The sequence below is a fragment of the Symphodus melops genome (genome assembly GCF_947650265.1).
Source record: "Symphodus melops genome assembly, chromosome: 10".
Lineage (NCBI taxonomy): Eukaryota > Metazoa > Chordata > Actinopteri > Labriformes > Labridae > Symphodus > Symphodus melops.
In genome coordinates, this window is record NC_136700.1 from 27607197 (window position 1) to 27621665 (window position 14469).

The 14469-nt window shown below is 48.9% G+C and overlaps 1 protein-coding gene across 1 annotated transcript in view; it reads right to left on the reverse strand.

The window, feature by feature from the left end:
- chrd (chordin) overlaps positions 1–7318 on the reverse strand; it is a gene marked incomplete at its 3' end in the record, with an annotated part of 106145 nt that extends 98827 nt beyond the window's left edge. The window contains exons 1-4 of the mRNA XM_079354147.1: positions 6619–7318; positions 5958–6012; positions 5636–5710; positions 5323–5565 (exon numbers count right to left, since the gene is read on the reverse strand). Of these exons, the coding sequence (XP_079210273.1) occupies positions 5323–5565; positions 5636–5710; positions 5958–6012; positions 6619–7017 (772 nt within the window). The 5' untranslated portion in view covers positions 7018–7318. The remainder of the gene's footprint in view (positions 1–5322; positions 5566–5635; positions 5711–5957; positions 6013–6618) is intronic.
- Positions 7319–14469: the final 7151 nt, after the last annotated feature.

Below are 14469 nucleotides of genomic sequence, written 5' to 3' on the forward strand. Positions count from 1 at the left end.
GAAGCAGCAGGTCACTTGTTTAAGAAGAATCCGACACATAGTCTGAGCCTTCCAACGCAGGATGTCCCTCACAGCACGCCGTAAACGCTGATAGAGACACAAAGCAGGACGCGCATGATGCTTTCCAGCCCCTGTTATGCAGATGCTGATAATGATGGTAATAAGGAGAGTCCAGTTGTAAAGCTAATTTCTGTGCTGCTGCTGCTGCTGCCGGCAACAGAAAGAGGCCGATGGGCTAATATGCAAATGGTTAATGTTTATTCAGTCATACACACGGGAGCCATCTGCAGACACCTCCTCAGCCTTATGCAGCATTTACAGGCATGAACAGATCACAGTAAAGAAACCATATATTAACAACTCAATCTGTTCTGCCTCATAAAGGTCTCATGATTTATTTTAGTTTGTTTTCAAACCGGCACTAAACTCTTTACAGACGCTTTAAAGTCCAAGTAGAATAATGAGTCTAGACGTCCAGGCTGTTTGTGTTCAATGATCATTGCAGCATTATGCATCGTGCTGTTCATGCAGGTGAAGCTTTGGATTCTGATGAAGGACACAGATTCAGAGAGTCAGCATGCACCACACTTCATACTGACAACATATACTGACATCCTGAACAAGGTTTTTATAACTTCTAATCATCACAGAGAGCTGTCTGGCTCCGCCCCCTCCTCTCACACAGGTCAGCATGTGGTGGACACTGTAGCTTCAGTGTTTAGCCAGCTCTGCATGTAGTGGACACTGTAGCTTCAGTGTTTAGCCAGCTCTGCATGTGGTGGACACTGTAGCTTCAGTGTTTAGCCAGCTCTGCATGTGGTGGACACTGTAGCTTCAGTGTTTAGCCAGCTCTGCATGTGGTGGACACTGTAGCTTCAGTGTTTAGCCAGCTCTGCATGGGTCTGTAAAGCTTTCTGCGTTCTAACCTCTCTCCATGTTTCATCTCCAACATTGATCCTAGTTTGAGCAGCTTTCTGCTGCTGGAGCTTATTAGAAACATGCAGAGGCTTTTTAGCTCGGGTACAATCACTTCTATCTGAAGCAGTTCCACTGCCCGCTTCCATCGCTGCAACACCTGTTCACCTGATAACTGCTCTCATATCTGGCAAACCCAGGGGCGTCCAAAACGGCCTTCAAAGCCCCGCCTACCTTCTCTGGTCCAATCAGATCCAGAGCATTCAGGAGCAGAATCTAAAGTTAGAAGGAGGATATACTGGCTGCTGCATTGTTGTCAGAGTCGTTCAGATTGAATCTGATCTGAAGGAATCAGATTTAGAAACATCAGATCTCATGAGACTTTTTGTGTTCAGACTGAAAAAAATCAAACCACAAATAATCTGGATGATGAAACTCAGATTTGAAGGTTCAGTGTGAACAACGATTTAGAAAAGTGAAGAGAACGGAGTAAAGGATTTATGGAGCAATTTATCAACTAAAGGAACAAAAGACAACAGTGAGAAACATCCCACATTAGAATAGAACCCCTCAGCCCCCCTCACCCTCTCTCTCTCCCTCCCTCCATCCCTCCCTCTCTCTCCCCTCCCTCCCTCTCTCCCCCCTCACCCTCCCTCCCTCTTTCTCCCCCTCCCTCCCTCTCCCTCTCTCTCCCCTCCCTCCCCCTCTCTCTCTCCCCCCTCACCCTCCCTCCCTCTTTCTCCCCTTCCCTGTCCCTCTCTCTCTTTCTCCCCCTCTCTCTCTCTCCCCCTTCCCTCCCTCTCTCTCTCTCTCTCCCCCTTCCTCCCTCACCCTCCCTCTCTCTCCCCCCTCCCTCCCTCTCTCTCCCCCCCTCCCTCTCTCGCTCTCTCTCTCCCCCCTCCCTCCCTCTCTTTCCCCCTCCCTCCCTCTCTCTCTTTCTCCCCCTCCCTCTCTCCCCTCCCTCCCTCTCTCTCTCTCTCTCTCTCTCTCTCCCCTCCCTCCCTCTCTCTCTCTCCCCCCTCACCCTTCCTCCCTCTTTCTCCCCTTCCCTGTCCCTCTCTCTCTTTCTCCCCCTCTCTCTCTCTCCCCCTTCCCTCCCTCTCTCTCTCTCTCCCCCCTTCCCTCCCTCACCCTCCCTCTCTCTCCCCCCTCCCTCCCTCTCTCTCCCCCCCTCCCTCTCTCGCTCTCTCTCTCCCCCCTCCCTCCCTCTCTTTCCCCCTCCCTCCCTCCCTCTCTCCTCTTTCTCCCCCTCCCTCTCTCTCCCCTCCCTCCCTCTCTCTCTCTCTCTCCCCCTCCGTCTCTCTCTCTCTCTCTCTCTCTCTCCCCCTCCCTCCCTCTCTCTCTCTCCCCCCTCACCCTTCCTCCCTCTTTCTCCCCTTCCCTGTCCCTCTCTCTCTCTTTCTCCCCCTCTCTCTCTCTCCCCCTTCCCTCCCTCTCTCTCTCTCTCTCTCCCCCCTTCCCTCCCTCACCCTCCCTCTCTCTCCCCCTCCCCCTCCCTCTCTCGCTCTCTCTCTCTCCCCCCTCCCTCCCTCTCTCTCTCCCTCTCCCCCCATCGGCCCTTTGAAATCTGCATCCAGCGTCTCTCCTTTCTGTTTACAAGAGTCAAATTGCTTCCACACTCTTTGAGTGGTGATAGATCTGAACACGCCAGAAGCTGCGTTCACGTGTTTTGGAGCTGGCCTGGTAAATGCCTGGACCGTGAACCATCAGCACACAGTCGTGGTGATGAGTGGTCTGAGAGGCCACAGTGTAACCATGCCGTCTTTGACTCATCCCTCTAACTGATCTGTGCATGAAATGAAGGATGCCAAATGGAAACTTGGACGAGTGCCACCCACTCTGGTCTTTGAATGTCTCGTTGCACATTTGTGATTGATGCTTGTTTTAAATGCTAGTTGTTGTGTTTTCTCGTATTACAATGATTTTGGGTGGTCTCAATAAATACTCAGAGATTGCACCTTCCAAAAAACCCAAATAGTCATTGTAAAAACAGGATGACAGGACTGGATAATAGGAGGTTTCACAGGAGGAGGCGTTTAGCCTACTTGATTGTAAGTTAAGAAGTAACAGAGACGGTTTGAACATCAGCGATGCCTAAAATAAACTGTGTTGGATCCAGAGTTTGGAAGTGCAGGAATGAAGCAGATGTCCACTGTCATTATTTCCTTAGTTAGCTGAGTGCAAACCTTGAAGAGCCCACGAAGAAGAGACAGAAGAGGACGTCTGATGACTCTGAGCCTTCCAACATGCAGCGCTCTCTCGTGGGGGGAAGTCACTCATTTGGGGATAAATGTCTTTGAGTGTAGCTGTAGATAAAACCCTACAACACGTTTTTATCTCACCTTAAATGTGCAAAGAGAAGTGAAGAGCGTGCTCCTGCAGACACTCATTCATTCAGCTCTTCTTAGCATCCACGCTGTTAGCTCATCTCTTTTTTACCAGCTCATCACCTGCTGTCTTTAATTCATGCGTGCTGTTTTTCTCAGTTGGGCCTTTTGAAGTGTTCAGGAGTCCTGTGGTTTCCAAAGGGTCAGGAGAGGTCATCCCTACTGTCCTATGAAGGCACGCCGTGGGATAAACGTACGTCCCCACCTGTCCTCCCTGCGTCAACACCGCTGGTGTCACTGTACTCACACCTCGTCTTCTCACACCCACACCCGCACACACACACACACACACACACACACACACCAAAATGCACAGACTCTAGGTAGTGCACACACACACACACACACACACACAGCGTGCACACTGCTACTGTAGAGGCCCTACTGTCTACCGTCAAACAGAGGCAAATGAAGGCGTCAAGGCGTCATGCTGCTCAAAGCCCTCCCTTTCCTCACACTTCACAGTATTGAGGACTCTTTGGGGCCCAATCCCAAACCAGGGGGGGTTGTTTGGTTGGGGGAAAGGGCTGCGTCCTGGGGAGAGAGTCAATTTCAGGTCTGGGGTCACGCAGAGAGTGGAAACAGGCAGCCAAAAGTCCTGCAGATAAAAAATTAGCCTTTGAAATGACGGCTGAGATCAAACCTCTCACAGGAGCAGCGGGTGTGTTTGTTGCTCCCATTGAAGCGTTTCACAAGCTGTTATTATTCAGCTGCAGTTTCCTGTCCTGGGGGCCCACAGGGGAACGGCCCAGGAATCCCCACATCTGGAAGGGAAGCCAAGGTGGAGCAGGATGATCCAAAACTGGATACCAGACCAGAGTCTGAGTCCGACACTGCCAGCTCCTCAAACTTCTGTATCACTTTCCTCACTGACTGGAAATCAAACTCCCTCTGCCATCTGCCTGGTCCCGCTCCACGAGGGCCCCTGTAGCTGGAGTCCTTACTGAGGAACACATGAGCAGGAGGGGGGAGGCCACAGCGTATCCTCAGTCGACCCTGACGCAGGCCCAGAGCGGGACGCACTCCAGCTGGGTTGAAGCGCGTAGAAAGCGTGGCGAGATGCTCCTGAGTCAGAGGGTTGTGGAAGCTCAGGGCGCCGCCTCCAACGTTGAGGAAGACCCCGAGGGTTTTGATCTGAGGCGGGACAGTGCCGAGCGGCTCCAGGCTCCCGTCGTACACTGCACAAAAAGAAGGGCCATGTCGTTCCAGCCACCAGCCGCAGGAGGCGTCCAGCGCGCTCACACCTGAGAGAGGCAGGAACAGCAGGTGAGGATTTACAGTCCAAACACTCCAGAATCTTCCTGAGTCCTACTTTTCCCTGTCGGACGTGGCGTCAAAAAGACGCAGCACAAATCAAAGATAGTGGACTCTGATGTTTTCTGCCTTTAAATCAGTGCTTCCTGTTTTTAGATTTTAACATCCTGTTACTTTGTCCCCTGCTGTTCCTCAGGGTCTCGTTCACCTGATGACATCACACACTGACCTGTGTTACTGTTCACCTGATGACATCACACTGACCTTTGTTACTGTTCACCTGATGACATCACACACTGACCTTTGTTACTGTTCACCTGATGACATCACTTTGGATCCCTAACCACTTCCTGTTTCTGTGCATGTCCTCATCTTCCATTTACAGGAAGGGCCTTACTGTATTTCAAAATAAAAGCACACCGCAAGTACAATACTCTCAGCTGGAGACAGGTCAAACATTCAAAATAAAAGCCTGACAAGTTTTATTTTGAAGTGTGAAATGTCAGCACAGCATGTTGGATAAATCCTTCCATAGGGAGCTTGTTGGTGCTTTAGCTGCTGGTGTTTCTGGGACCTGCACCCGCTGAGGGACGAGCATGGACAAATGAAACCATCACAGTTCCTGTATTAGCCAGAGACTCACTTTGATCACAGATCCATGTCTTTGTGTTTAGGAAGGTCTAACGGGTGTAAGAGCAGGGTGGCACTGAGACTGTTGAGTCCAGCACAGTCTGGAGGATGGAAACACACTGATCACACATCTTACCTATCCTGTAGATGGAGCTGTTACAGACGTCCACCTCCCAGTAATACTGTCCTCGTCTGATCACCACATCCGCACAGACCAGGGGGACGGGGATCCTGCAGGGGTCGAAAGAGAGGGGTCTCCTAACCAGGGGGTCTCCAGGTGGACCAGGAGGACTGTGTCCTTTGTAGGCGACGGTGAGCGAGGAGTTGGAAAGATGGAGAGAGGGATGTGCAGTGGAAGGGTCCAGAGAAAAACAAAGTCCTAGCACAGAGCAGAGAGGAATCAGGGAGGTTTATTCTGAGCACAAGAAGAACAAAGTTAGACGGCTCACCACAGACAGACTGCTCCATCTCCTCCTCTCCAAGGTCGAGAGCGCCATCCTCTGGTGGTTCAGTGAAACTGGAGCCTGTGTGCACACAGCTCACTGTAGTTATTGAAAACTGGTGTGTACAAAGTGACAGTTAAAGCACAGGCAGGAAGTCCTGACAGAATAAACAGGAAGACCCTGAGGTCTGAAGACCCTGATCTGGAACGCAGCCTGAGGTGGTTCAACATTTCTGCCTTATGATTCAAGACGAGCTTTGAAAGTGATCCGTTAAATGTTAAAGGAAGTCAGTTTCATAAAAACAGGATGTATTGAAGGTCACACTCACCGTGTACACAGCTCTGTTCTGTCACGCCACAGACATCATGACAGCGTGCATCTACCTGGACATAAGGACAGACCAAAGAAGACCGACGTACGGGGGGTTCAAAGTACAGGTCAACGTCATGATGCTACACTCTCCTGTACAGCAGGGGGCAGTATGCAGCTGTACGTTGTTTGGTGAAAAAGAAGAGTCCAAGCACTGTGAAGGCCTGAGAAGGTAACCTCATGGTTTCAAACCTTTCCTGCTTCCTATCAGTTTGAATAGAAGTGGGGGGGGGGGGGGGCTGCATGTTGCAGGTTCTTTACTGCTCTGTGTGCCCTTGAATTGCCCCCCGGGGACAAATAACGTTTTTTGAATTTGAAAGATGCTTTGCTAGTTTGTATGTTTCATGTCAAACACTAACGTCCCTGCAGTTCAGACAGTGATGTCCTTCTCAGTAAATATATGAATGAAGTGTTCACTGAGGGTCAGAGTGAAGCTCAGACTCTGATTTGAATATTTGTGTACATACTTGATGGCCTTGCATTTTTAGGTGTAAACTATTTGTTGCTCTTTGTCCTATTTGAACTCTTGTTTCCAATATGTGTCTTTGGCAAATTTCAGCAGCTTACTCGTCAGCACTCGTCTCGCACCACTAACAGTGTAATGTTTGAATTTCCCTCACCTGCTCGTGCTGCAGAGGATCTTCAGACTCCCTGCTGACACGTGCACGACTTGGGGTTGGATGTTTTGGCAGACATGAAGTTGCAGATGACCAGGTCCGGCACGGCAGCTCCACCGGGTGTCGACAGCGGGGACACGGCACGGAGCAGACGGGTGGACGGACTCTATGATGCTGTCCAGAGCTCGCTCCCTCTCCAGCTGCGATGCAGGGACCACACATTGTGTGTGAGCACGGCAGGATCAGGACGACGTCACACTCCTGGGTGCACGCTGGACACTGTGAAAGCTGCTGCATACACTCCTTTTCCTCGTCTTTCCTCCTCTTAGACATTGCTGCCTCCACGTGCAGAAGCTCCTCCTCTCTGCGTCTCCCCCGCGGGTAACAAGTCTTCACTGACATTACAGACAGCTACAGACGTCCATTTCTTCTGTGAATCTCATCTCTTACACCTCCACAGAAAAATCACTTCACTTTGAACCAACAGATGTTCCTTATATATGGAGATATTACCTCTCTGTGTATATCCAGATAAAGTCAAGGGCGCCATCTGGATGGTCATTTCATCCTTGTTTAAAATAACAGCGCTGTCCCCCACACTAGGAAAGAAACGCTCACTCTTCTTTAACAGGCCGAAAGTCCACTGAGCGACTTCAGGAGATAAAAACAAGAGAACATCCTCCTGTTGTTTCCTCCTCTCTGAGAGCGAGCAGAGCCCTTTAAAGGTACTCAATGCTTGGTGTTGCCATGGTGATGACTCTCTCCACAGAGCCGCACAGCTGTCAGAGGATGCACTGCATACATCCCTTCCACACACACACACACACACACACACACACACACACACACACGTCTGAATAATAACAAAGAGCTCATTGATGCCGTGTGTGTGTGTGTGTGTGAGACCATCTGTGACCACACACACTGAAACCGCCCACTATGCTCTGCCAATGAATCTGATCCCACCTTCACAACAGCGCCCTCCTCTGTCGCCCCCTGGTGGTGGAACGAACCACCAAACTCCATTTGACCTGCAGAGTCCCTTTGCACCTTTAAGAGAAAGAGAAAGACCCAGCTTTGTATGAACACCTGCCACCTTCATCATGATGAGGATGAGGATGATGTGGACAAGATCTCTTAAGAACTGCTGTTGTGTTGATGACAATATAATTATAATCATTAAACTGATGAGTTCATACTGATGGACTCTTTACTCTGCAGCAGCCTCTACCATCAGTGTGTGAATGGATGAGTTCATACTGATGGACTCTTTACTCTGCAGCAGCCTCTACCATCAGTGTGTGAATGTGTATGAATGGATGAGTTCATACTGATGGACTCTGCAGCAGCCTCTACCATCAGTGTGTGAATGGATCAACAGAAGTTGTTTTCACAGTTTTGACAGACTCTTTCAAACATATCTGACTTCAGGTTAAACTCACTCTGCTGATGTTGTTGCTGTTTTATTGTCATCTTGGATCTGTATTTGTTCTGACACAACACAACGCAGCTGGTTCATAAATGTGCCACCCAGGAGGGCCTTCACTGTTGGGTCATGGTGTCGTATCTGGGTTAGTACTGTGTATCAGGAGCCTCTTGTGTTACTTGCACTGAGAATCCAGCGTTAAACATTAACTTTGTCCTTCATCAAATACAAAGCTTGCTCAGTAAGCGAGCACTCATCCCCTCACCGAGCTGTCTGTTGGATCCTTGTTTCTGCTGGACTGAGTTCAGACTATACAAGGTCTCGGGTGTTCAGAACTGAGCCGGAGCCTTATGCACAGAAAATTCTTCTCCTGGATACTGAAGGAGATTTGAGGATCTACGTTCTGGGTGGATTTCTTTGGAGCTGAGTGGACGACAGATGCAGGTTGACGGACTACAGCTGAGGGACACCATGCACGCAGGAGTGGGTTATGGCTTCTAGCAGTAAGTGGATGTGAACGGGTGCAGGCCTGGTGTTGGTGGTGTAAATGTGCCACGTGTATCACAAACTTTGATCAACGATAGCCTGTGATTTCAGCCTTGCCTCCTGTTGAGGTAAACTCATCTTTCAGCACTTTGACAGTTGAAAGAGATTGAGGAATTCCACTTGTCCGAGCGCAGCCTGTGGGTGGGATTTTTGGCACGATGAGCCAAAAAAGGCATCGAAGGCAACACAAGCATGCAGCTGAAATCCTGTGTGCTAGTAAGAAGCTCGATGGCACCTCCTCAGTCGTGTCCCCTGTGTGCTCCTCCAGGAGTCCTGCTGCTGCTGATTGGAGTGATTTCCACCCATCCCCCCGGAGTCCACAGCAGACCTGTTGACTTTTGGTGCAACCGCGATGCCAGGAAGAATCTGGTGAAAACGATTGAGGAGCTGAAGAAAGACATGGTAAGGACGTATACATCAAAAGTCATGATTTTCATACACAATGTTTTCTGCGTGCACTTTGACACAGGACCTGACTCATAACCTTTACAGCAAAGCCATGTTTTTGTAGATTTCTACACGTCATAAACATGTCTTTGTACATGCGGTGTGACAGTGTGTGAGTCAGAGGGCTTTCATTCTCAAAGTTGTTGTTCGATGTGTGATTGTGACTTTGTTCATTTACTTAGGATGACTGCGTGGGTTCTCACATGTTGCCCTCTCCTCTACAGCTACCACATGTTTGGGTACAACCAGCAGAATGGGCAAACAAAACCGTGAGTAATGCCTGATATGAACTGACACACACACACACACACACACGCACACACGCACACACACACACACACCCGGCATGAGGGGCCGTCAGAGTGTACGAACATGCAGCAGGAGGTGACTGAATACACACGCATGGAGCGACATTTATCCAAATAGGTGTGATTAGCTCATGTCTCCATCCACACACACTGTACGGGGGAATGTTTTGATGACTCAGCAGTTTTGATTGGATGAAGGATCAGAGTTATTCACAGGCGTGTAGCTGAGCTGATTGACAGGTGGGCGCCGTGTGACAAAGCCACAACTTCTCCTGTGACCTCAACATGTTGACAGCTTGTGTGTTTGTCCAGTTTCAGCAGAAGCGTGCAGAGGTGCTTGGGGCGCTCCGGCTGTTTCAAGATGGCGTGCAACAGGAAACAAGGCAGACCACCTTGCAATGTCAGGCGTCGTTGCTGGAGAGACTCGGGCATCATGTCACAAATTATGTCAGTGTGATCAGCAGCCTCCACATACAGGTGATGAACATGAAGACATCAGAACACCAACACACACGTCTCGAGTTCGGAGGCACAAGTGGTGTCGTAGCTTAGCTAACATTGGCTAACGCTAAATCAGCCAGGCATCATTGGAATGCTAGCGTTAGCTGTTGTATAACAGTAGCTAGCTGGTCAGCAAATGTTTTTTTCAATATGAAAAGGGGCCCAATGATCCTCAAGGCTCGTCTCTTCATCAGCTGATTGGTTAACACTTCAGTCCGTCCTGCAGGTTAGCGTGTTAGCGTCCACATGCCTGTGCTAACCGTGGTCACACATCACTCTGAGTTACAGCAGTTTAACCGGACTCAGCCGACACGTCACTTTATCTAAACACTGACAAACGCGCCCCACCAAGGGATGGCTTTCTTCCATTGTGCTGATGTTTACCTCGGGGTCATAGTTTAGGCCGGATGGCAGCAGCCACACCGAGTGGCGAGCGGCTAAGGTACAAAAAACATCTGACGGTCCTTTACATTTCTGAGTCGACCGAACTTTATAACCTAAGAAACGATAAGAGAGCTGAACACACATACTCAAAGAGAGTTTCATAAAATATCCAGTCAGTGGGTTACCCCCCGCCCCCATCCCATCACCCTTGGCGCACCACCTAGGGGGGCCCAGACCCCAGGTTGGGAACCAATGCTGTAAAGCACATTTTTTCCAAATGTATTTCACTGAGCATTGAAGGTATTCTACGTTTGGACCCTTACAGGATGACAGGGAGACGTCGGTTCATCCTGAAGTACGGAACAGTTCCACTCAAACCAGTCTGGCCAAAGTGCTGGAACAGTACAGGACTCTCCTGAAGGGGAAACTGGAGCGTCTCGCTGTCGACCTTAAAGACAATCTGTGCAACGTAGAGCACAGGACGGCCGATTCCTGAGAGCTGGACTGAGACAGAACGGCACAACAGAAGAGGGCGAGCTCGATGTGGACGTACAGACTTGGATTGTAAATCCTGGACTCTGGAAACGAGGCTGTATGAGGACATGAACCAGTGAGAGGATGAGAAGGCCGAAGGGCGGAGCAATAATGATAAGTTGGATGTAATGAAAGTCCCTTGGAGGGACTGCTGCAGGCTGGTGGAGAAATTAAAGAAGAAGATCTGAGGAGGAGGAGTGTAATTCTTCTGGTGAGGAGTTCAGCTTAACTCTGATCGACTGACCACGAAGACTCAGCGCCTGAGTCAAAGAACAATCTGCTTCCACTCAGTCCTTTAATCAAATACACAACAAAGGGTTAACGTGCTGACTAATCTTCATCCATTCTGTGGTGTGGATGTATTTCACTTTGTGTTTGGCCGACACATCTTTAGGAACATGCAGACAGTGAGCTTTAACTGGATCCACAGAGCTCGAGTCTGGAGACTTCAGAAACCACACTGACCGAGACCAAGACTTTCCCCAGTCTATAAATATCTGTGTGTGCAGGGGGCGTGGCCCTCACTGAGACCAGTCATTAACTTATTTGTTCTTTTAGAAAAAGGGCGTTATCCCAGTGATGACGTGGAGACGTGGACCCAGTCTAAAAATGCTTTAGATTCCGTATATACTGTATATACTGTATATACTGTATTCACATGTTCCTAAAGGGGGCGTCAGGGTCTGGTCTCTGTGACTGACCTCACTCGAACCCGTCCGACGGTGGAATTATATTCTCTTCTTCACACACACTTTAGGCTGAGCAAAGGTCGGCTTTCACTTAGTAAAAACTGTAACTGTAGCGCCCTCTGCTGGGGCGGGTGAGACTGATCTTATGATGGACTCTGATTTAAAAGAGAAAGTCTCATATTTTAACCTGAACCTCAAGACCACTTTATGATCCTTTAAGAATCTTTATCTCCTGAGGATAAAAATAATAAAACTCAACCTTAAATTAAGAGGAAGAAGAAACAGTCAGAGAGAGAGAGAGTGTGTTTTTTTAAAGAGGAACTAAACAGCAGGGAGTTCACCACCATGGTACTTCCTCTGAAGCAGGAGCTGACATGGTTCCTCTCACCCAGGGTCCAGGGGTCTCCAACAGGTCGCTAAATAAATAGATCCAACAACAGTAAATGCACCTCTTCCCACCATTCATTTATTTGAACGTTTGTTTTCTGGTTTTCAGTAACATATCTGACTGAAGTGTAAAATATTCATGTTTTTTTCTTGGACTTTAATGTTAATTTAAGATTATTAACAAGCATTATCATATGAAGAAAGATTGGAGACCCCTGCTTTAAACAAAGCAGGTGCAATAAAACCAAATGATCTGAAATATCTGTGTATTAACTGCTGTGACTGGTGGTGTTTATATCTGCGACAGAGAGAGGACCAGTGTGTGACTTCCTGTTTCTCAGGATGTGTTCCTTCTAAATATCTCTTCATTTTTTCCTCACTTTGTTTTGTCTGAAAGACCTCCAGACTCAGTTCTGTGTACTCGGTTCTTATGTCCTGTTACACCAAACCGGCTCGGCACTTCAGTTTCCCCCACAGTCCAACACTGGACACTCTTAATGGTTTTAAACCAGTCAGTCAATAGTTGGATCAGTACATGTGAAGCTCAGGTGTATTGTGTTGATCCTGCCCGGCATGTGTTTAGATGGATGAGCAGTCACCCGACATGCTCCTATATATCCACTGCTGTCATCATTATCAGAGTGTGTGAGGTCGACTCGAGGTCACTCAGGAGCGTGATGAACTTCTTGGACGTTTTTACAGATAAACTACAGAAGGACTTTGAGCTGTTTGTTCAAAGGGGACATACGATCAATAAAAGGAGTTTTATAAGAGAGCTCATTAAATGTGAACACTCAGTCCGCCATCTTGCTGAGTGCGTGTATAATCAGACATAAAGCAGTTTACACATTTCCTGATGGTCCTTGTTTCCTCCTCTCTGGAGCCTTGCTTGTGTTTCTCTGATGTGCATCACTCAGGATAAATAATCATCGACAACTCAGTCTGTGTTCAACAACATTTATTTTCTCCTCACAGGATTTATAAAGTTTATATTCTTCTATAAACTGATCAGTTCACCTCAGGAACTTGTACTTCCTGTTTACCTGTTAATGCCATGACAAAGGTCAGGAGGAATGCAGTGCTCTGATTGGCCAGCCCACATGATCATGTGACCAAAAGCAACAGGCTGGAAATCACAGGAGGGAAGAAAGGCATGAGAAAAACTGGGTCAAGCTCAATACTGAGAGGCAGGGGAGGGAAAAACGGAAGTTACAAAAATAAAAGCATCCTTCTATTTCTCAGGAAATCGAAATGGAGGAAACTTTTGAGGCCAGAAATGAGACAAAACCACGATGACACAACAAACTGTTCATTAGAGTTTCATGATTCAGCCTTTATCCCATTCTGCTGAAAGCAACAGCAAAGTCTCTGCTCGCATTATTTCATCTTCATACAGAGAATCAGTGTGTTTGTATCAGAGCTGCGTGTAGATGAACACAATGTGGCGTGCAGACAGTCTGTAGAGGTGGCGTGCAGACAGTCTGTAGAGGTGGCGTGCAGACAGTCTGTAGAGGTGGCGTGCAGACAGTCTGTAGAGGTGGCGTGCAGACAGTCTGTAGAGACGGTAGAGGTGGCGTGCAGACAGTCTGTAGAGACGGTAGAGGTGGCGTGCAGACAGTCTGTAGAGACAGTAGAGGTGGCGTGCAGACAGTCTGTAGAGACGGTAGAGGTGGCGTGCAGACAGTCTGTAGAGACAGTAGAGGTGGCGTGCAGACAGTCTGTAGAGACGGTAGAGGTGGCGTGCAGACAGTCTGTAGAGACGGTAGAGGTGGCGTGCAGACAGTCTGTAGAGACGGTAGAGGTGGCGTGCAGACAGTCTGTAGAGACGGTAGAGGTGGCGTGCAGACAGTCTGTAGAGACAGTAGAGGTGGCGTGCAGACAGTCTGTAGAGACGGTAGAGGTGGCGTGCAGACAGTCTGTAGAGGTGGCGTGCAGACAGTCTGTAGAGGTGGCGTGCAGACAGTCTGTAGAGGTGGCGTGCAGACAGTCTGTAGAGACGGTAGAGGTGGCGTGCAGACAGTCTGTAGAGACGGTAGAGGTGGCGTGCAGACAGTCTGTAGAGACGGTAGAGGTGGCGTGCAGACAGTCTGTAGAGACAGTAGAGGTGGCGTGCAGACAGTCTGTAGAGACGGTAGAGGTGGCGTGCAGACAGTCTGTAGAGACGGTAGAGGTGGCGTGCAGACAGTCTGTAGAGACGGTAGAGGTGGCGTGCAGACAGTCTGTAGAGACGGTAGAGGTGGCGTGCAGACAGTCTGTAGAGACGCTAGAGGTGGCGTGCAGACAGTCTGTAGAGACAGTAGAGGTGGCGTGCAGACAGTCTAAGCCCCTCCCACTGGCTCCAGGTGAATTCTCCTGATTACATCGTGCTGCCTTCTCTCAGTCAGCTCACTCGGGTGTTTTCAGGATGTGTGAACATTTGTAAGGGATGGATTTGTAAACTCGCCCCTCCCACACACGCCTCAAACTTGGTTGTTGTTTTGAGTAAAAAGCACAATGAACATCGTTATGAAAACTCTTGTGCAAAACCTAATGTGGCATTAAATCCAGATAGATTGGACTGTGGTCGCTGTGGAAATGTTTTCTGAATGAAGAAATCAGTAAAGCGTGCACACAGGTGGCTCTAAGGGTGCAG